The sequence below is a fragment of the Pelobates fuscus genome, chromosome 2 (assembly GCF_036172605.1).
Source record: "Pelobates fuscus isolate aPelFus1 chromosome 2, aPelFus1.pri, whole genome shotgun sequence".
NCBI classification, from domain to species: Eukaryota; Metazoa; Chordata; class Amphibia; order Anura; family Pelobatidae; genus Pelobates; species Pelobates fuscus.
This window is the reverse complement of record NC_086318.1, coordinates 77,487,595-77,509,992: the sequence shown is the minus strand read 5'-3', so window position 1 is coordinate 77,509,992 and position 22,398 is coordinate 77,487,595. Positions and strand designations below refer to the sequence as shown.

General features: G+C 39.7%; 1 protein-coding gene across 1 annotated transcript in view; it reads right to left on the bottom strand.

Annotated features, from left to right (window-relative positions):
• Positions 1 to 432: 432 nt before the first annotated feature.
• GK5 (glycerol kinase 5) overlaps positions 433 to 22,398 on the bottom strand; it is a 59,712-nt gene continuing 37,746 nt past the window's right edge. Inside the window, exons 6-16 of the mRNA XM_063442275.1 lie at positions 21,700 to 21,775; positions 21,558 to 21,619; positions 18,890 to 18,963; positions 18,708 to 18,768; positions 18,215 to 18,341; positions 12,982 to 13,086; positions 10,271 to 10,365; positions 9,183 to 9,286; positions 3,186 to 3,245; positions 2,964 to 3,097; positions 433 to 1,647 (exon numbers count right to left, since the gene is read on the bottom strand). Of these exons, the coding sequence (XP_063298345.1) occupies positions 1,499 to 1,647; positions 2,964 to 3,097; positions 3,186 to 3,245; positions 9,183 to 9,286; positions 10,271 to 10,365; positions 12,982 to 13,086; positions 18,215 to 18,341; positions 18,708 to 18,768; positions 18,890 to 18,963; positions 21,558 to 21,619; positions 21,700 to 21,775 (1,047 nt within the window). The 3' untranslated portion in view covers positions 433 to 1,498. The remainder of the gene's footprint in view (positions 1,648 to 2,963; positions 3,098 to 3,185; positions 3,246 to 9,182; positions 9,287 to 10,270; positions 10,366 to 12,981; positions 13,087 to 18,214; positions 18,342 to 18,707; positions 18,769 to 18,889; positions 18,964 to 21,557; positions 21,620 to 21,699; positions 21,776 to 22,398) is intronic.

Sequence of the window (22,398 nt, the reverse complement as noted above, 5' to 3'; positions counted from 1 at the left end):
GGACTCCTCTTTCATTCTAATTTCTCCATAATAATCTGTCTTATAAAACAGTATGGATAATAAAACAAACAAAAAAGGATTTCCGTTCAATCTCTGATGTTAATATGCAATTTTGTTTATTTTTTTATTCTTGCTTTTGTTTTTTTATATATATATTTTTTTATGTACTGCAATTTTTCTCCTTGTCATTGTTTATCTTATGTTTTGGGACTTGTACAGGCATTATTTATAATAAATATTTTATGGCTATGTTTTGAAACAATGCACTTAGTTTGTGAGCTAAATAGTTCACAGGGTCCTGACTCTAGTCTGTGGCATGTATCCCCCGAAGATTCAACTTATTTGTCATAAATCCAAAGGGTTATTATTTTATAGAAAAGCAGTATGCTTAGCCCCTATAATTTTTTGGGGGGGGGGTTTGCTTTGAAGATATGATAAATACAATTATACAATTAAGAGACATTTGAGTGGTGGTGAATGGCTGGCACGAACACAATGTACCACTTGCACTGTGGATTGGCATTTGATCCATCCAAGGGCACGACATAGCTTAAAATCTCTATAAAATCACAGTGAAGTGTGAACTAAAATATTTAGCTATAGGTTGATCCATACATTTACGATCAAGAGATATAAAGTACATCCCCACTAGCTTTCTCTGAGGTCAAGGGAAACTACACAATAACATATATGTTTGTCTCAAGGTAAAAGTGATAAAATATTTGGATGCTGCAATTAGCTTTGCAAGATATAAAACAGTATTTCAATAAAAAAAAAAAAATACTAACTCGCTTATATTGGTTAATGCTAAACTCTATAGTAGCATTTCATTAATGTGGGAATCTATAAAAAAACTGAATTATTTATAAAAAAAAAAAGTATGTTTGCACAATGTCAAGACATCACTGGAAATGTGGTAACTGAGATATTGAGCATTTACACTTTCAGTAATTACCTCTGTCCAAGATGAGATAATTGGAGCCAGTCTCTCAGTTATAACAGACATACAGCGTTCATTGAGCCCAGGCAGAATTCATAATACCATCTCTTGATCATCACAAGGTCGCTCTCCTTTTGTCATAATTACTGCTCCGCCTTATACATTACATCATGTAGCAAGTGTTTCACAGTTTACTCATCAAAAGGCTAGTGTATTTTCCCCAAAGAGATGAAGTGACAATATAGCAGCTTGTATTAAGGCATGGGTAAATATTAGCAGCACTGAACAGTACTAACGATTTCAGGCTGCATCATTTGAAATGCATTCCTATGACAGATGAAAAGGTGTGTGATTCGTGAAACGAGTTTCCCCATTTTTCATATGAGAAAAATGTTTTTTTGCAATCTAGTTCCAACCTAACCCTAGACTGGATACAGCTGGCTATTCCTAAGTACAGCACACAATTATCAGTGTAACCTGAATTCTCAGAAGTGGCTTTTCCGTACGCCGCAGTCTCTCGGAGCTATGATAAGGCTATATTATTTGGCTTACTTTCTGCTAAATGTCATTATACCAGTTTGAACACCTCTGCAGTGCCAGCTCCCAGCTGTTCATAGATGGCTCATAGTCTGCCCAGTTACCCTGCGGTTTAAACAGGGCATCAGATTGTCGGAGTTTCTTCAATTCGTCTTTGTTGGACCATACACCTAGAAAACAAAAGAAGCAGACGGCTCTTGTTATTAGTGCTAGGGAAATTTTGTCGATTAGCACAATTAAGTTACACTCTCCCATGCAATGCATGGTGTAGGTGAAATCACATATGCACACATACTCTCTCTCTCTCACTACTCCCATCATGCTTTGTAAACCAATAACATGTGGCCTCTCTTGCAACTTTCATAACCACAAAACCACCTACAGGCCTGTAGCCATAGGCATTGCTGGGGGAGGTACTTTACGGTCTGAAGCCAAAGATGCGAGACTAGCCCTGGATATCTACAGGTAGTGGAGGATCCAGGAGGATATTACTGTTTTTTGTATTTTTTTATTTTAAGTTTATTCAAAGCAGCTGCGTGATTTAAAAAGAATATCACCATTCTGTAACTGTAAAACATTGCTGAATATATCAGCCAGATATAATTAATAATAATCCACTAGTATAGTGTTCTACAAGGCTTCTAAGTGGAAGGGGATGATGTCCACCAGGTTACTCTAGGGCATGGTGCTAGGGAAGAGAACTTTGCTGCACACCCCTCTATTAGTTCAGTAGTGTGATGGGATCACATCGAATTCCTGGCTGTGCAGCATGTGCTTGTTTCTCACTGTGCTTTCATTGAGATCTAGAAAGCATCGGTTTAACGCTGGTCATGGGCAGAGAGGATGGGACAGGACATAGATGTCATGACATTCCCTGCTATTGATTAGTGTAGGACTTATCATGTTTCGGGCTCACCCAAGCTTTCAGCCATTCTACATATGTATACATAAAATAACCCTCTTCCTTCCAGAATTAAAATATAGAAACACAAAAAAAGCGGACAGAAAAATAATGCTAATAACGCTGGCACACTATTAATAATTCAAAGATTTTAATGTCCACCTTATATTGTCTGGGCTGTAAAAGTCAACACAGGGATGGATCCTATACCAAATATGGGTTTTATGCTGAGGCGTTGCATTAACAATGAAACAGCTGTCCGTGAGTGGTTCACTGGCTTTGTACGTCTTCCTGAGTTGTGTTTCAAAGCTGTTGTATACAGCAAACACAAACTCAAAAGGAATCCATGTTTAAAATGGAATGAGGCAAAAATGTGATTCCTTGAACTAATTTGCATATCCCCACCCAGAATCCTTTGCAGTAGTAACATCACTGCAAATGTGTGATCTCTGTGGGAAAAGCAAGTCTTATGGCTTGACTGGTGTGCAGATCCATGTTTAGCAATGCATTGACAATCCACTAGCTTTATATGCAGAAGAGATGGATTATTCCTTTAGTTTTACATAGTGTGGTGCAGATACATACCCACTGCTAAGCCAGCTAGAAAAGCAGCTCCAAGAGAAGACATGTCTGTGTGTTTGGGTTTATCGATAGTTTGCCCAAATAAATCGGCTGTCATCTGCATCACAAAGCTGTTATTACTGACCCCTCCGTCTGCCCTGTAAAAACAGAGAAATCAGCTAACGGACACAATGTCCTGGAAAAACGTACAGAACATTAGCAAAATTAACAGAAATCCACACTTGCCTGATATGTGAGATGGGAATGGAGGTCTCTCTTAAAACTGTATCGTACAACTGCTTGTTCCTGGAATCACAACCCCACAAAAAAAAAATGATATATTACATATAGAGAGTGCATCACCACTGAGAGATTCTGGAGATATTACAATAAATCACAAGACTAAACGTTAAATGCTTTTTTAATGTCTCCAGAAGCCCTGAAATGGCATTACTTTCACCTAATACACGTTTCAGTGATATTGTTTAGATTACAGTTTTGTTTTTTTGTTTTTTTATTAGGATTATGGCTAATTGTAAGAAAATTATTGTTTGCAATTGTGTAACTTTGTTGTACGATATAAGGACTGTTTATGAACATGTGTGGTAGCTTGACAAGGACCTTATGGCGAAGTCGAAACGTTGTCTGTTTACTTTGTTCCAATAAACATTGCCATTTCTTGAGTGACAGTGTGCCCAGATGTAGTTTAATTTTACTATAATTTAAGGATATCGTGCCTGCTTCAGTTCGATAGTACTAGTGGTTACATTCTGGGGGGAATGCAGTCTCTGCTGGCCTAGGGAGAATCTTAAAGCAGCACTGAGACACACATGTCCTGATCTGCCTGAGACTGGTGGGAGTTACACTCCCATGTAATAGATATTTGCAGCAGCTGTCCATAATTCAGCCTCCTTCAGATTAGTGATATATTAGGAGAGAAGCTGTGTTTCTCCAGCTACTCAATAAACATATTGTTAACTGGAGAGGAACTAAATTAATAGAGGCAGCTGCAAATGGCATGCATGTTCCAAAGCTGTCCTCAGATCAGTCTTAACTGCACACCCATCAGGATCTTAAAGCAGTAATAGTAAATAATAGACACATTATGCAATATGATTTACACCTCTCTCTCTCTCTCTCTCTCTCTCTATCTATATATCTATATATATTTCTCAATATCCGGCACAATCACTTACTACATACCAACTTCAAAGCTCACAAAATGTAATATTTTTTTTTTTTCCTTATAGAACAAATAATGGGTGGTTTAGTTACAGTATATGATCAAAGACTGCATAAGCCTGCCTTAATGCCAATGTATCCCATTTCTTGCAGGTCCTATCCCAACAACCTAATACCTTGGATTAACCAACTTACTTGGCAAATCCTTCCCCATTGTGTGTAAATATATTTAGGATTTCAGGATAACTCCCCGACTTTGCCCTCCCAGTCACAGGTGCCTCATTCAAGAGCCCTATTTAACCTTTTACTGCAGAGAGTCACAGGAGGAAGCATTTCCCAAATAAGTGGGTTCATCTCATAAAAGCAGCCATTAATTGGGTACATTGACGTAGTGCCAGGCTTATGCAATGTATGGTGATATACTGCAACTAAACCCCCATTACTTTTTGCCTAGGTGAGGTGTTTAAAAACAAAACAAAGAAAAAAAAAACAAGTACATTTTGTGAAGTTGGTGTTCAGTGAGTGAGTGCGGTTGGATCTTGTATGTTGTATCTATTGTACAGCGCTACGGAATTTGTTGGCGCTATATAAATAATAAAATAATAATAATAATATTGGCCCCAGCAGCACCCTTATAATGTATGCATGTTCAGGCGAGTGCATCCCTCTTGTATGTATGATCTAATATATATACATATAGATGCAAGAAACACAGAAAATGTGCATCTTGTAATACCTTTTTTATTGGACTAACAGATTTTTTAATGGCAAGCTTTCGGGAGAATCTCCCTTTCTCAGGTCTAAAGCATTTCTGAGCAAGACGACACATAGAATTCAAAGTTGAGTTGTGATACAGGGGGTAGAGGGACATGAGTGCAGATAAGACAGGTTTGTTAATCACCAACAGCTTCATAAAAGACACAACTGACTTCTTTAACAAACTCAGCCAAATCACCAATCTCCCTGCCAACACCATCCTTGTTACCATGGATGTGGAATCTCTGTAGAGGAACATTCCACATACAGATGGTATCAATGCTTGCTTCCATTTCCTCTCTTATGCCGACAACCAAAAATACAGCCCCCAAATTATCACGGAACATTTCAGTTTTAACAATGAGGTTTACCTACAAATCATGGGCACTGCTAAGGACACTAAGATGGCACCCCTATATGCTAATTTGTTTATGGCAGATCTTGAACAGAGATTCCTAGAAATACAGCACACCAAACCATACAAATATTATCGCTATATCGAGGATATCTTCATAATTTGGACAAAATGCGAAGAAAAACTGATACAGTACCATGACTCTTTTTTTTTTAATTCTTTATTTTCATTGTGCATGAAGTGACAATAGGCGTGCAGGGCCACAACAGCAGCTGCAGGCTTTTTCATAACATTTTAACATATTAAAGCGTGGCAGAGTAAACAGCACATTTTTTTTTTTAGAAAACACATAAAAACATTCTGCTTTATAACATTAGTTTAAACATGTTAAGCTAGGCAATCATAAGATTGGTTTGGTCTTGTCTAAGGTCAATAGTCCGTTGTTTGTTTGTGTTTGTAGGATTACCTGTCATTAAGACAGTGTGCGATGTGGTACCGAATGTCAAAGAGTAAAAGAATTAGTGCGTATGGCAAAACTCTAAACACATAGGTGATAGTGATAGGTATACTATTGGATAACCCGTCTCATTTTTACGCATAGTGAACAGGCCAGTCAAACTAACAACTACAGGCTAAACTGTAAAGTAATGTAGGACAATTAAGAGGCAATTCAATGCAGTTTATAATGTAAAATAGAAGAGTAACGTTTACATAGTACATATTAAGCTGAAGATTACACCATGTGATATGCCGTCTCTATGTACTGTGAGTGGAGAACTCTATAGTGAGTTGTAACATATTAAACATGTTCTATATTATAGGCTAAAGCGTGAAGTAATTACTGAGAGATCACACTTGCAGGGTATGCTAGGGGCAGCTGGTTTCATGCTGTGCGGTTTCGGCGCTTAATTGTTTAGAGAAGACCGCCACTTGACAGGCCGGGTTGCTAGGGTTAATAGACGAGTAAGTTAAGTAAAGTCTTGCATCCAGCCTGTCAAACAGCGGGTCCCCAAGACCTGTTAAGATTGGTAACTGTGCTTTGTAAGTGGTTTGGGTATTACTAAAGTTAACTGTTGAGGTGTATGATGCTAACAAAGCATGCTAAGAGGAGACCGGCAAAATAAAATTAAAATTAACTGGCAGGCTATACATGTTACCTAACACGTGCTTAAGGAGACAACAGGAAAGCCAGTGCATAAGTATTAATATGAAACATAAGTAAAGTCTCATGTGTAGTCAGGTGCGGTTCACCTCACCCAGTATGCTGTGGTAGGTACGTTTTGGTTTGATCCGCCCTCATAGACAAGAGGCCAACATCAGTCACTGATAGGGACAGTATGAGGGATGGGGAGGCTTTCCCATCTGCAGCGGTAAGTGTCCCGGTTAACCAACACCCTTTAGAGGTATATCACGGGCCAGGTTAGATGCCCAGGTGTGTCCCTGTCGCCACTTGTGCTCGGGGGGTGTCCCCTTTCGTGGTTGGGTGCTTTCGTTGGTCTGGCTTAACATTGCCGCCATTTTGGGTCTCATTTCTCGCCTTCTCCCTTGCCGGTCGAGTGTCGCTGTGTTCCTGCCAGGTCTATTGCTGGCTGCCGCTTGTCGGTGCTCAGGGCTTGGGTGTGTCGTCTTGGGCACTCTCTTGGCCCTGTGGGTCAGTGTCAGGCTGCCCCTGTTGGTAATAGGTCTCCCTGAGTGCTTTTTCAAGATGGCGCTCCTGCGGCGCCGGCCTTTCGGACGCCTGGAACCTGTGAGAGCTTTGGTCTTCCGCCGTGCGGTCACCTGGATTGGGCTTGGTGGTTTGCCCTTTGTCTGGATCGTCAGGTGAGGTGCTCGCATGTAGGCCTCCAGTTTCTCCCAAAAGGAGTTGAAAATTGCGGCCAGTCGGAGCTCCGTGTCCGCTGCAATGTGGGAAGCCTCCCGGGTCGCCGCCATCTTGGAGGCATCATGTGCCGAGTTGCCTCTCTTTGTTACAGGCTCGGTTGTGCGGTGAGGCTGTGCTGGGCTGCCCCTGTTGTCCAGGGGGGACCGGGATATCCCCCGCCGGTCCATAGGGGGGGGGGTTGGAGGCAAGTGTGTCGAGGGGTCCGCGTGTGTCGTTGCTGTCGGGGTGAGCGGCCGCCTCACCTCGGCGCGGTCTCGAGTAGGCCCCAGTGGCTTCGGAAGGTTCCCGAGGGATGTTCGTCTCTTGTTTGGGGTCTTTGGATACCCCCGGGTTTCTCCTGCCTGCATTGTGCCGTTTTGCCGGTATTTGCTCCGATCGCCGGGGTATTTGTCCCCAGATAAGTCGCTTTTAGTCAGGAGCCCCTTCGTTGTGCGGCTTTCCTGCTTGGCAGTTAGGCTCCGCCCCCAGTACCATGACTCTTTTAACTCATTCCATCCATCAATCAAACTAAAAATGGAATATTCTACTAAATCTGTGAATTTTCTGGACACCACTGTGACATGTAGCAATGGCCTCCAGACAACCACCAAACCTCCAACAAAAATTAATGAGCAGGAAGCTACCCACTGATGGGAAGAATAAAGAAAACGGGACCAGTCAATGCAAAAAAACATATGCACAGACAACACAGCCACACACAACAATAAAACCTGCAGCATTAAAGGTTCATACTCCTGCACATCCAGCAATGTGGTATACATGATTCAATGCACCAAATGCCACCTAGGATGCTACATTGGGGAAACCACCCAGCAATTAAATGGCAGAATGACTATCCACAGACACTCCTTTAAACACCACAAAGTAGAATCGTACTGCACTCCTGTGGGACACCACTTTACCCAGCCTGGCAACTCAACAAAAAAACCTAAAAATCAAAGTACTGAAAGGGGGTTTTAAAAATACCCTAAAAAAAGAAAAAAACAGAATGATCAAATTGTTTAACAGCAAGAATAGAGGACTAAATATTGATTTGGGTTTCCTGTCCCACTACCAACACTTTACATGAACACTCCCCCACATTATCGTACTGTTCTGTCATATGTATCAACACTTTGAAACACATTCCAATATGTTTATTCTTTCAATATATTAGTACTATGTGTAGACCTATGCTTTCCCATACTCTTATGCATGTATGGTTATATATGTGACTGTGCATTTATATTTGTGTATATGAGTTCATGTGCATGTATGTATATGTGTGTGTTCATGTGTGTATATATATATATATATATATATATAGATATATATATATGTGTGTGTGTATACATACATGTATGTATATGTGAATATGTGTATGTGTAGGCACATGTATTGGGACTTGTACATATATTTGGCATTTGGTTGTATTTATTATGTATATTGTTGTATGAACTTTTGTATAGTGTGTATGTACTTGTGTATACTTGTACATATACACTACTTCTGTATATGTACATGTGTGTAAGTGTGCTTGTGTGTCTGTGTATGCTAGATATAGGACTTCAAGCATATCCTGTAACTTGGATGGGAATTCATGCATTCTTAATACAAGTTATTTTTTTTTACTCTCCCCTTCTAGCACCATCTTCTGCACTGTTTGCTAGTTTTTTTCTCTCTCTTCCCCCTTCCTCTGCGATCTTCACACAAGGTATTTATGACCCTCTGCAAGAATGGTGTCTATTTTCTAACAAACCTGTGTCTTATCTGCAAGCATGTCTCTTTAACCCCTGTATCACAACTCAACGTTGAATTCTATGTGTCGTCATGCTCAGAAATGCTTTAGACCTGAGAAAGGGAGATTCTCCCGAAAGCTTGTCATTATAAAATTATGTTAGTCCAATAAAAAAGGTATTACAAGATACGAATGTGATCAGTTTTTTACATCTACATCACTAGACTAATACGGCTACAATCTCTACTTATATACATATATGTATATCCTCACATGGCCTTGTGTTTGCAGTACACTCACAGCTGTAGTTTCATTTCTAATGGGTACCATATACTGCCAATTTCATCATACCTAAATGCCACAGACTCCAGGATGGCTCGGACCAGATGGCTCTTGCTGGTTGAAGGCTTTAGTCCCATGAATGAGGCACATGCATACGGATCATTCACTGGAGCCTAAAACAAAAATCAGGAATGAGAACGGGGAGCATGCTCACAGCCAATGGCATAATTACCAGAGCAATATATAATCACTTACATAGATGGACCGGCAGCGGGATGGGAGAAAACAGACACGTCACAAAGAGGGAGCGTATAAGCAAACATAAATGATACCGCTAAATAAACCAACATGTTGTAAACACACATAACAGAGAACAGACACAAGACAATGAAAATAAAGGACCAGGGAACAAATTTAGTTTAGTTTCACTCCCCTGCCATTGATGAAACTGTCACTTACGGAGAATTGTCAATTTTCTGTTCCCTCACCCCTCACATCAGTAAAATGTTCACTTGGGTGAATAAAGCATTGGAAGCAAAAAGAAAAGAAAAAAGCAAAACAAAAAACAAAAAAAAACAAACATCAAGCACACTGAAAAAAAAAAGACCTCCATAAGTGGATTACAAATAGTTCCCATGATGCCTCTGGTGCACTCATGCAAACTTGGGCATCTACGGAGAAATTCTATACAAGCACACGGCTTTTCTCCAGCAGTGCTGTATGCATGTATGAGCCATGCGTATGGCACCGCAAGGGTTAACTAATTCACCTTCTTTGCCCACTCTCCCACATGACATATGAATTTAAATAAAAATAAATCTACCTTGATTTAAAAACAACAACAAAATAATATGCCAGCGCAATCAATAGGCAACTGTTAATTAGCCATTTGGTTGTAGCAGTAGTAGTGTCTATTTAATTTGATGAATCAACATTTTAGTCACTGAATTTGCCATTCAGGGTATAATGAAGTCTTGGAAAAGGTTAAAGGTCATACTAAAATAGCGGATCTGGAAAATAAAAAACCACAGTCATTGCTTGGCCATTTTAAGCTAAACTGTGTCCCCACTAAGTGACACAATGGTTCCAGTTTAAGCCACATGGGTGCAGATTGCATTTCCCCTATGTATTATACACGTACTGTATGATATATTTACCTGTAAGCCTGTAAAAGACGGTACAAAGTAAATTCCTCCACAGTCCGGCACGCTTTTAGCCATTTGTTCTGTGTCTTCAAAGTCTGTGAAAAGGTCTTTAGAAATGAAGAGATAAATTACTTTTTCTGTTTATCTACATATAACAAGAACCATTGCTGAGCAAATACTTATGGGATATGTACAGTGCTCATTCTCCCTGGTCTATTGTGAAGCTCTACATTTGCAGAAAATGTTAAAAATGCAATACTTTATTAATGTACTTCTTTGACTTTTAAAGGCCTTATGTACATTATAGCATTTAAATGAACACTATTGGGTCAGGAACCCAAACATGTATTCCTGGCCCTACAGTGTTAAAAACTGCTATCTTGACGCTCTGGCCTCCCTAAATATAGTAACATCTTATTTGTATTCTGCAGTCTGCAGCTGCTGACTCTGATACTGTCTGCCTCTGACCTGCCTGCGGTCATCATCATAAGTGGTGGTCCGAGCCAATCACAATGCTTACCCAAAGGACTGGCTGAGACTGTCAAGAAGGCACAAGTCAAACACAGCCCTGGCCAATCAGCATCGCCTCATAGAGATTAATTGAATCAATGCCTCTCTATGAGGAAAGTTCAGTGTCTGCATGGAGAGGGTGGAGACACTGAATGGCAGTGTTGCTCACTCTGCAGCACTGCCCCAGGAAGCACCTCTAGCAGCCATCTGAGGAGTGGCCAGTGGAGTTAGCACTAGGCTGTAATGTAACACTGCATTTTCTCTGAAAAGACCGTCTTTACAGCAAAAAGCATGAAGGGGATGATTCTACTCACCAGAACAAATACAATAAGCTGTAGTTGTTCTGCTGACTATAGAGTTCCTTTAAATATTGTGCCTAATAACAAAAAAATGGTTGTGCCAAAATATATTTTTCCATGCAATCATTTCATTATCGACTGGTTAATGTTAATACTTGTTTTTAAAGGATGAAACAGGCTAGATTATTGGTAATGACGTGTCTATATTAATTAAATAATGTGCAGAAATTAACCCCTTAGAGACTGTCATGATTTAAAAGTATTTTCCTAACCCTTTACCATGAACATAAAAGAGAACCTGCCCTGTTTGAAATCTGATCCAGGCCCTACACCATGTCTTTTCGTGGGAGCGAGGTTCATTTTTTTTAAAATTAAATTAAATTGAGCCTCTTTTTCAATCTGTTATAAATTAGACATATCATTTTTATATAAAATGTTTCTGCTATTCCAGAGAAAAAGAACAAATAAGCCAGAAAGACCACTTTAAGGAGAAATTGTGCTCATAGCGAATTTAAAGGGGCAATACATCTCCCCATAAAAATCCCAACTTGCTTCCCTTTCCAATATGTTTAAGATGTGAGAGTTTTTCCACGAGACACGAATCTGGCCACTCAGGAAATTCTGCTGTGTGGGTGCGCCCACTAACAGGAGTATGCAAGCTTGGGCCTCAAGTGTTTGGTAACAGTTTAGGATTATACAAGTGCTGACATTACATTACAAAAAAAGCAGAATAAAAATGTACAAAACATATGGGAAACAGTAACTCGATTTTATATCTGTTGCAGAATCAGAACACTGAGCATTACACACTAGTATGTATCTCATTTTAATGTGGTGCTGAAAACCTAATAATTTTAACAAGTTTAAAGAACTACTAAGTTCTATTTCCATAATATTACAAATTCCTTACAGCTGCTTCATCATGTGGAGTTTTATTTATATATAACTGTAGTGGTTATGGTGCCAAGAGTGCCCAGGTGTTCCCCATTGCACTTAGTCAAACTGTTTTAGGATGGTTTGACTTTTTAACTGGGGTCCTACTTTTCTGTCTCTACTATTAATGACAGAGAACCTAAGCAGGAGCTTTTTTTTTTTTTTTTAGCTCTCAACAACTAAGCCTTGCGACAACTCATTGGCTGAGAGCATTGTTGATCAACGTCAGCCATTTTGCCAAGCCCTGCACAAGTGGGATTAGCTCAGACAGTGAGCTGCTTTATCTCTGTCAGTAATAATGGAGGCAAGGAGCTGTGCCCAGAGGATCCCAGTTAAGATTTCAAACCGTTCTAATACGGCTTTCCTGAGCTAAGCCCAAAGAGGACAGCTCATTGGTAGAGTGTGTCAACTGATCACTCGCATCACTGGGCTTAGCTCAGATAGTGAGCTTGTGGCTCTCTGTCAATAGTAGTAGAAGCAGGGAGCGGTGCCGGATGGAACAATGTTAAGATGTCAAAACATTCTAAAATAGTTTGATTAATTACAATGGAAGCCATCTGGGAACTCCTGACATCATAACCACAACAGCGTGCTCTAGTAGTTATTAAGCTTGGGGTATTCCTTTAAAGTGTTAAACAAAATTCCTACTAAATCGGTATATTAATTGGCTAAGTTAAGGCACATTTATGTAATAAACATATTAAACATATTATGCAGTTTGCCATAATCCAAGTAAGATTTGCATAGATTTACAGGTGGAAATTGGAAAAAGGGACAGTGTAATTATTCGGTTTAGGAATTGCTTGTATTTAGATCAAACCTCTCAGATTTACTCTCTCACATTTTGTAGAATTAATAAGCTTTTCTAATCCTTTTCTGCAACATCCCATTTCAGAGCTTGCTGCTCTGATCCCATGCTTTTAACCAGGATACATTTTTCTAAATTCTGCTGAGCACAACTTTTTCCAGCTATTCACTTACTTAGTTCCTGTGCCCATTTAATTGCTGTGCCAGTATCCGAGGCATTGCCTTCTGCTAAACACACCAACTCCTCGCCAATCTTCCAGCCAATCAGTGGATATAAACCTGTTAGATAAGATTTATTAAATGTAACCTGCATCAAGTGTTAATTCATGGCAAGCTGACATAAGTGGATTCCAGAAGATCTAAATGTGCGTGGTTACTTAAAGGGACACTATAGTCACCTGAACAACTTTAGCTTAAAGAAGCAGTTTTGGTGTATAGAACATGCCCCTGCAGCCTCACTGCTCAATCCTCTGCCATTTAGGAGTTAAATCCCTTTGTTTATGAACCCTAGTCACACCTCCCTGCATGTGACTTGCACAGCCTTCCATAAACACTTCCTGTAAAGAGAGCCCTATTTAGGCTTTCTTTATTGCAAGTTCTGTTTAATTAAGATTTTCTTATCCCCTGCTATGTTAATAGCTTGCTAGACCCTGCAAGAGCCTCCTGTATGTGATTAAAGTTCAATTTAGAGATTGAGATACAATTATTTAAGGTAAATTACATCTGTTTGAAAGTGAAATCAGTTTTTGTTTCATGCAGGCTCTGTCAATCATAGCCAGGGGAGGTGTGGCTAGGGCTGCATAAACAGAAACAAAGTGATTTAACTCGTAAATGACAGTGAATTGAGCAGTGAAATTGCAGGGGAATGATCTATACACTAAAACTGCTTTATTTAGCTAAAGCAATTTAGGTGACTATAGTGTTCCTTTAATAATAATGCTATTCAAATAATGCTCATTCAAAAGTATGCTTTTTGTGTGGACATTTGCCGTTCTGGGACTTCTAAAAATCCCTTAAAGTTTGAAATCCGAGAACACCAAATTTGTAAGAAAAAATAAATTAAAAATTATATATATATATTTATAGCAAATGAACATATGGGCTGCACTCACGGTCTTTCATTATGAAGTTTCCTTTATTCCATAAAATAAAACAGTTGATCTGCTGTTTTATTTTATGGAATAAAGAAAACTTCATAATGAAAGACCGTGAGTGCAGCCCATATGTTCATTTGCTTTGAATAATCAAACCCCAGGACTGGCACCCGGCATTTGCACAATTGAGTTTAGCCTGAGTGCACGGATAATCTTTTTGCTTTGTGTGTATATGTATATATATCTTTGGAGCAGTGATGCACTCCTTGTTTTATATTACCTGAAACTGGAAAATAGGAGTAAAATTATTATATGTACATAAAATATTCCCCAAATCTGGGGAAAAATAAATAAAAAAAATCTAACTTGAGGGGTTTGTCTTTAGTTGCAGTATGTCAGGATTCCAGTAGACTAGTCAGGAAGATATGTCAGCAACCTAACAAACAAACAGGAGGAATGATAGAAAGGCGTATTACTGAACCCTAGCGTGGCCAGGCTTAATGCTTAGATGGAAGTAGGAAACATCAGTGCTAAAGCTACCAATAAACAGAGACCAGAATATGCCAACAACACACCGGATCAGGAAAACTGGGACTACAAGGACGAGACAAAACTCAGGGTCAGGCACATTGCGTTGTCAAGAGAAACCAGAGTTAGGACAAGTTGGGTTGGGATCAGAAAAGCAAAACTATCAAAATAATGTTGTTAGGGGTTCTGACACCATGAAAGGGTACTAGTCCTACATTGATAAGAGTTTAAATAGGACCTGGACCGTGCGTAACTAATTGCGTCTTTTTTGCTCATGTACACTGGGTCAAAAGAGACGCCAAATAAAATGCGTTAAAAGGCGAAAAGGTCGCAGCTCGCATCATTTTAAGATTGATCAAGGTCAAAAAGATGCAACTGTGACCTAGTAAAATTGATGTTGCTCCAGGAAGGCAGAGATCACAACAAATTTGACACTATCAAAATCGGTAAACACACACACACTAGTTATGTTGCAATTAATACAGCCAATACTGTGAAAAGGTTTTTATATATATTATACCTTAATATATTGTCCGTGGGTATTCTTTTTACATAACTTGCAGCACTAAACTGCTCCACTAAATGCTAGGACTCCTCTTTGGTAGCATACGCGGGATATGCTGCACTGATATCTGGTTACTATATGATATTCTATCCATCCACTCTTCTGGCAATACTCTTATTTGTAATTACTCTATAGAGGACAATAATTAGCCATATCTTGTGAGACCTCAAGGAAGAGACAACACCAGCTTCTTTCTTGGCAACTCCTAGAACTCACACTCACTCTGACTCGGTTTATTGCATCCAGATCAACTTTACAAAGATCACAGCATACAGTAAAATAAACATTACACAAAACATTCACTAATGGCAATACAGAACAGATCACAGGAAAAGAACTACAATGCAACAAAGTGATTATTTACACTAGTTACCACCTCCCCCAGTGCCAATACACCAAGACAACAAAATGTTATCTTGATTGGACCCACTGTCCCTACAGAGCAATCTCTGGTTACATCAACACAGCCCTTTGCTGTAGTAGATAGACTTGCTGGGGCACAGGGCAACATTTAACTTGATTAGCCCACAGAATACATTTCCCACCTAACTATAGTTTATAGAGCTGCTGCCCCCACCCCCTTTGCTGACCCACACACTGCTCTATGTATAATACAGGTACACAATACAGCGATATCAAGATACAGGACTCCAAGCCTCCCTCCTGAACACACAAGGTAAGCTAACAGGAGGGTGGCTGGATATATTAAAAATATCACTTGTGTGTGTGGGTGTATGTGTGTGTATGTATGAGTGTGTGTGTCAGGGTGTGCATCTGTGTGTGCGGTGTCAGGGTGTGCATCTGTGTGTGCGGTGTCAGGGTGTTTATCTGTGTGTGTATATATGTCAGAGTGCTTCTGTGTCAGTGTGTGTCTGTGCGCACACATCTGTGGGTCAGGATTTGCATCTGTGTATGTGCATCTGTGTGTCATTGTGTGTGTTTTTATGTCAATGTGTGTATCTGTATCATAATGCGTGTGCATGTATCAATGTTTGTGTGTGTGTCTAAAATAAACAAAGAACCCTGCACACTGATGCTGTGTAAATGCTCCGGCCATCCACAGTGGTGGTTGCTCCGTGTCAGGCGGGCATCGCTAGATCCACCAATAAAGTCTTCAAAAGGAATAAAGGCAGGCAACACGCCAATAGTAAGTAATAGTAAGGACGGTATATTTATTGACAGGTGAATAGAAAGTGCAATGTTTTGGCTCAGCAGAGCCTTAATCATGCAATAAGGCACTGCTGAGCCGAAACATTGCACTTTTTCAATGGTTCACCTATTAATAAATATATCATCCTTACGATTACTTAATATTGGCGTGTTGCCTGCGTTTATTCTTTTTGAAGACTTTTCTGATGGATCCAGCGATGTCCGCCTGACACGGAGCATTTACACATCAGTGTGCAGGGTTCTTTGTTTATTTTAGACACACACACATTGGAGTGGAGTGTTACCTGCGTTTATTCTTTTTGAAGGGTGTGTGTGTGTGTCAGCAGTCATACACCAGCACAAGATACAAACATACTCCTGCAATCTAACACAAATATTACATTCAAGCACACCCCTGCATTCAAACTCCAAAAGGATATACAAACACACCCCTTCACTCAAACACAAATACTTCACAAAAATTTACACACCCCTGCAATCAAACGTAAACATTACAAACACACCCCTAGATTAAAACACTAAAACTATATACAAGCACCTTTACAAACACTGTACATTACACTATAGCGCTAGTGAATGCCACAGCGCTGTACAGATATGCAACCTAGAAATTGTGACTTGGGTTGCTTTGGAAAGATATTGAAATATTAAGGGCGCCTTGAACCTGAAAAGTTTGGGAAGCACTGATATATAGTGTAAGAGGAAAGCTCTATCTGTCCTCTCAAAAAAATAAATTTCATGACCAGAAAGTAAAGAGTGCAAAATACCAAAAAGTGGACTTGGTTTCTAGGGAAGAAAAGGTTCAAAAGAGCTTTGACAGTCAAAGGGTTACAAAAGAATCAAAGAAACATTGCAGAGACTAAGTTTAATATATACTAAATCCAAAACCGCTTCAAATATAGATTTCTCCTAACTAAAGTATGTACTTATCACCAACTGCAGCCAAAACACTATTTTATTTATTATTTTCTTGTGTATTTTTTATGCATCAAATATGCGCTGGTAATGGGGTGCTTGGGCACAGTGGTAGGACTGACACCGTATGACCACATGGTATGATCAAATCCCCATATATCCCAATATACTCAGGATAAACAATCATAACTAGCCTTACAAAACTTCAAATTGTACATTTTGTGTGCACTATTGCTTCTGGTGTATTCTGTATAAACCGAAGAAATACACATTCTAGATATGCTTCCAAACTCCTTTTTTGTTTTATACACTTACGTTTTGTCTCCATCATTAAAAAGTTACTCTAACCCTTGAAAAACCCCTTTTTCTCTAGAATGCCCAACTGGGCATTCTTCATAAACCTGCAGAACAAGCTGTAAACTTACCAGGAATCCAGCACCACTCGAAGCTGGATTCTAGGCCCCTGTCTGATGCCACCAGTGCCTCTCGTGGGCCAATCAAATACTTGCATACATAATTATTTAATTGAGCCGTTTCACCGGCTAAAAGTGCAAGTGTGGGCCAGGTAGGGAATTTATTTCCCTAGCAAATGGAATAACTGTCCCTGGCTGGAGCACACAGAGGGAGGGGACACTGAAGTTTCACCTTGAAAGCGCGTTGCCTGTAAGGGGGGTGCTCATTATGTCCATTTCAAAAACGCAGACTGGGCTGCCTAAATTAAGTGTACTCTGGATGCAACTAGCCAACGGCACAAAAGTGCAAATTACTCTGTATCTGCTGCGTTACAAGCTAAAATGCCGCACATACACATTCCTACCACCATCACCACTTCTAAAAGTACAAGTTGTCATGGTGGTTTAAATCTGAAATGCTGGTAATGTGTAAACAGGTAGCCACTTGGAAAGGCTTGCTCAATTAAAAAAAAAAAAAACTGGATGTATTTTAAGATATACATGAAATATCCTTCTATGACCGGGCAAGGCTGATCAAGTATTTAACCCTTCAAGACTGCATTCAACAAAAGGGATATTTGCCTCGCTGACATTCATATCCAATGCTATTTATTTATTCTCATAGGATGTTTTACTGCTCCACGTTTAAATCACCCATACAATTATTTCAGGAATCCCTTTACCTGCGATAGACGTATGCAGGGTATTTCCAGTATTAATGCACATAAATGTTCCAGTTCCCATTGTTAATTTCACATCTCCCATATTAAAGCAGCACTGTCCAAACATAGCAGCTTGCTGGTCAGCTACCTGCATGGGAACGAAATGAATGAAGAAGTTAGATTTAAAAATAAATTTACAGACAGTTACACTTGCAAAATGAACTTCACCACCAAAAGCACTTACCCATGGAGCCTGCAATTGATTTATTGCAAGTCAGTCAGTCAATTATTGGTTTAGATCAGTGGGGCCCAAACCAGTCCTCGTTGCCCCCTACCAGGCCAGGATTTAGGAAATACCCAATTGTGTGTAAGGTGTTTTTAGAAAAGAAAAAAAAATACACAACTGGGAAATCCCTAAATCAAAGACTGGTAGTGGGGTGCAGTGAGGATTGGTTTGGGAACCACAGAGTCAGGTGATGGAGAGAAAATACCAAAACAATATTGTCACACTTACCAATGCACGGATAGGTATGGGAGCCCCAAATATACTGGGATCCACAAGGCCAAAACTATGACTGAAAGGAAAACAACGATTAAACACAACAGAAGGCTTGTGACAATGTAATGCACAGTAATACGGGTTTTAAACAATGAAATTAATACGCTAACTGCAAATGGCAAAATGCAGACAAGTACCTTGTATCGTGAACAGGGGGGAATATAGATATTGGGATGGACAGCAACGAACAGAGGAAAGAGCTCCAACTCATCTGAAACAGGACAGGAAAAACAAGAGTGCAAATCACATTAAATATAGATTACCGTATATATACACATGAAGCACACACAAACAGGGTTATTTAGTACAATGGGTGAATTCAAAGTGTATTTTAAATTTAAAGGAACACGATAGGGTCAGGAATATGTTTGTGTTCCCGACCCTATCGTGTTACAAACGTATTCCTGACCCTATAGTGTTTAATCCAGCATTTAGGTGTCTTGCTCCTCTTAGCCCCCTTAGAAAAGGCAAAAGGTAACCTTATTTCCAGAGCTGTGTGGGTCTGCCGACACTGGCCCCACCCTCGATTAGCCTCCTTGGTGACATCAGAATTATGATTTTTAACCAATCCAATGCTTTCCCAGCGCTGACCGGGCCCCTGAAGATACAGGGCCCATCGAGTGGCTCTGAGTGCTTGGGCTGGGTTCAGGACCCTGGCGGGCCGTAGTTTGAGGACCCCTGCTTTAACCCCTTAAGGACACATGACATGTGTGACATGTCATGATTCCCTTTTATTCCAGAAGTTTGGTCCTTAAGGGGTTAAGCTAACCAATCAGAGCACTCCAACAGGCGAATCTAATTTTTCTATAGAGAATTCAAAGCGTGGGAAGGCCTTTATAAAATGTTTGTCCTGCTTTAAAGTCTCATTCTCTTCAAAGTGAAGAAGGATCTGTTCTTGATTTTATATTTTTGTATAATGTATCCCAGGTCCCTTTTCCCTGCAAAGGTAATTTGTTTTTAATAAACTGTAATAATTACCCTTGAGAGTTAATTCCACTTCTAGTGACTCTCTACCAGACAGCCACTAGAGGGAATTCCGGGTGGATAGGCGAATTTTAGTCGCTTGACATTCTCACCCTATGCAGGAGGACATCCAGTGTCACCCGAAACCCCATGGAAAAGCATTATATAATGCTTTCCTATGGGAGAAGTCCTAGGGCGAGAGTGGCCATTTCTGCACAAGCGCATTACGTTTCCCCTACCTGCTGACGTTAGAGGGGAAGGAGCAGAGACAGAGACAGAAAACCAGGTAAGTGGCAAAAGGCGTTGCAATTCACTTGCAAAAAACTATTTAGCAGTACTCAAATCTATACCAATGCTATTTTCAGCAGTATATCGGCGTAATATTGCTGAGACTATAAGTTACGTGAATTTACAAGAAAGAAGAAACAAGCCAAGGTCATGGAATACACAAATCACTGAATCGATAAGCCAGTCTGAGTCAAAGGGAGCGAGAATATAGAATAAACAGGACAAGCCTAAGGACTACAGAGGAACATGATATTGTACATATTAATGAACCACAATATGACAATGCACTCAGGAATGTGAGGAGTTTATACAGCTAGCACCGTCTCTTGATCGGTTTGCATCCCTGCAAGCCCAAAAGGCAGGCATGCGCTGGTGGTGGACTGACACCAAAGAGCGTGTGCCAGAATTATGACATACAGGCGTAAAAGGGTGTGGTAAGGTAGTGTCCAGCATCAGAATTAATGCTGGAATGGCACAGAGTAGGCAGAACAGGTCAGGAAGACATGGGTACCATTACACTCTGACAAGATGGCTGTTATGGCCATCGGTTGAGGCAAGTCTCCTGTGCAATTTGAATCTAACCATTTACAATTATTTCAAGATCTGTATCAGTCGACACTAAAATGGTACCAACCTCTGTCAGCCGTTACCAAGACTTTGTGGTGCCCAAATATTATTTAGAGGTGAAGATCTTCAAGATCACTAATAGCATTATCGGATGGACAACAATTCTGACCTCCTGCAAAGAAGACTCCTTGCTACATGCTTTAGGACTTCTTCATTACTTGCAGTGTGTCCAGAATCATTGACTCATTCTTAGGACATTGGCAATACCACCACATTTGTGCAATGGAGAGAGCAACAAAGAAGCATGAGACTTACGACTGATTTTCTTTTCATTTAAGTTTTCAGTTCCTTATCGTCAGTTTTTATGATGATACAAATGTATTCCATTTATATTCGATACAATTTGAGATTGTGTACTTCAGTTGTTCACCGTTACTATGGTGTCTGCTAGATTTCCTCTTATGCCCAAAGCTTAAACAACATATCTTAACCTTGTCTGTGTTACTTTGAACTTGTTGTTGTTGTTTTTTTTTTTTTTTTGGTTAAATGATAATTAGTTTTGGTAACGAGATACACTGCCTGTTTTTCACAAATTTGATTTCTGTACTTTCTGAACCCTACACATGTGATATGTTATAAAGCTTCTTGACAAATTTCACTATACTGGAGTCCTAAAGTGCACAATATTTAAGACAAAAAACACAACAGGTTGCTCAATAATATATTCATTATTATAAGTCTGCTTTATAGCGGCACTCCTTGTCACATGTTCACAACTTAGCAGAGGGGTTATACTGCCAAGTGTCCCTGTGTGTTTTCCCCAATTTCTTTCCTCGTCAAACTGTTTGGAGCTTTTTGACAAAAATAGACAGGCTCATAAACGTATTACATGACATGATTCAAAGCAATCTTTAGAAACTAGTATTAACCAGATAAGCAGAATAAAACCCCAGGGTACTTATGCAGTGCTATTAAAATATCACTTACCAGATATGGATCAAAAACTCCCGTGGTGCTTGCATTTGAATAGTCTGTTGCATGAACAGAACCTGTAACAGGAGAAAAATATCTGATTTTATCCCAAACATCATGATATGTTCTAGGTTGCCCAGTGAATTGTGACACTCACCATTTGTGAGTTTATACAGCAGCCAGGTATCGATGGTACCAAAACAACAGTTTTCTTCTTCAGCGGCCTGCTTTACCTGCAAATCAAAGAGTTATTGTGCAGTACGAAATTACAGACAGACATTCCTCTTTACAGTCAAAACATAACCCCGATGGCAGCATCAAAGCAGGATGATAATATAACCTCTCTGTGGGGACTATGAATAACCAAAGGAAAGGGGTAAAATAGACAGAGGATATATTTATGATATTACATAGATAGTAGAATAATAAAATGTGCAGGTGAAATAGGACTGTATTTCAGAAGTAAAATACACTTTAACCCCTTAAGGACCAATTTTTTGGAATAAAAGGGAATCATGACATGTCACACGTCGTGTGTCCTTAAGGGGTTAAGGGAACAATGCACATGCAAGAATACAATATACGAGGCTGCTTAAAATCACCTATCTTAGAAAACAAATAGCAGTACACTAAAATAAATATCACACATTATATGTACCTTATTTTTCCATGTCTAAGACAGTTTTTTTCAGTGTAAAATTGGGGGTCGTCTTATACACGGAATGTTATTGCAGGGGTTAAAACAAACCACTTGTGCGCGGGGCCTAAGGCAAGATGTCGCCTGACACTATTTCCAGATTTCATACTTTTTAGGCATATCTTACAGTGTATCGGAGACATACCAATGTTATGGCAC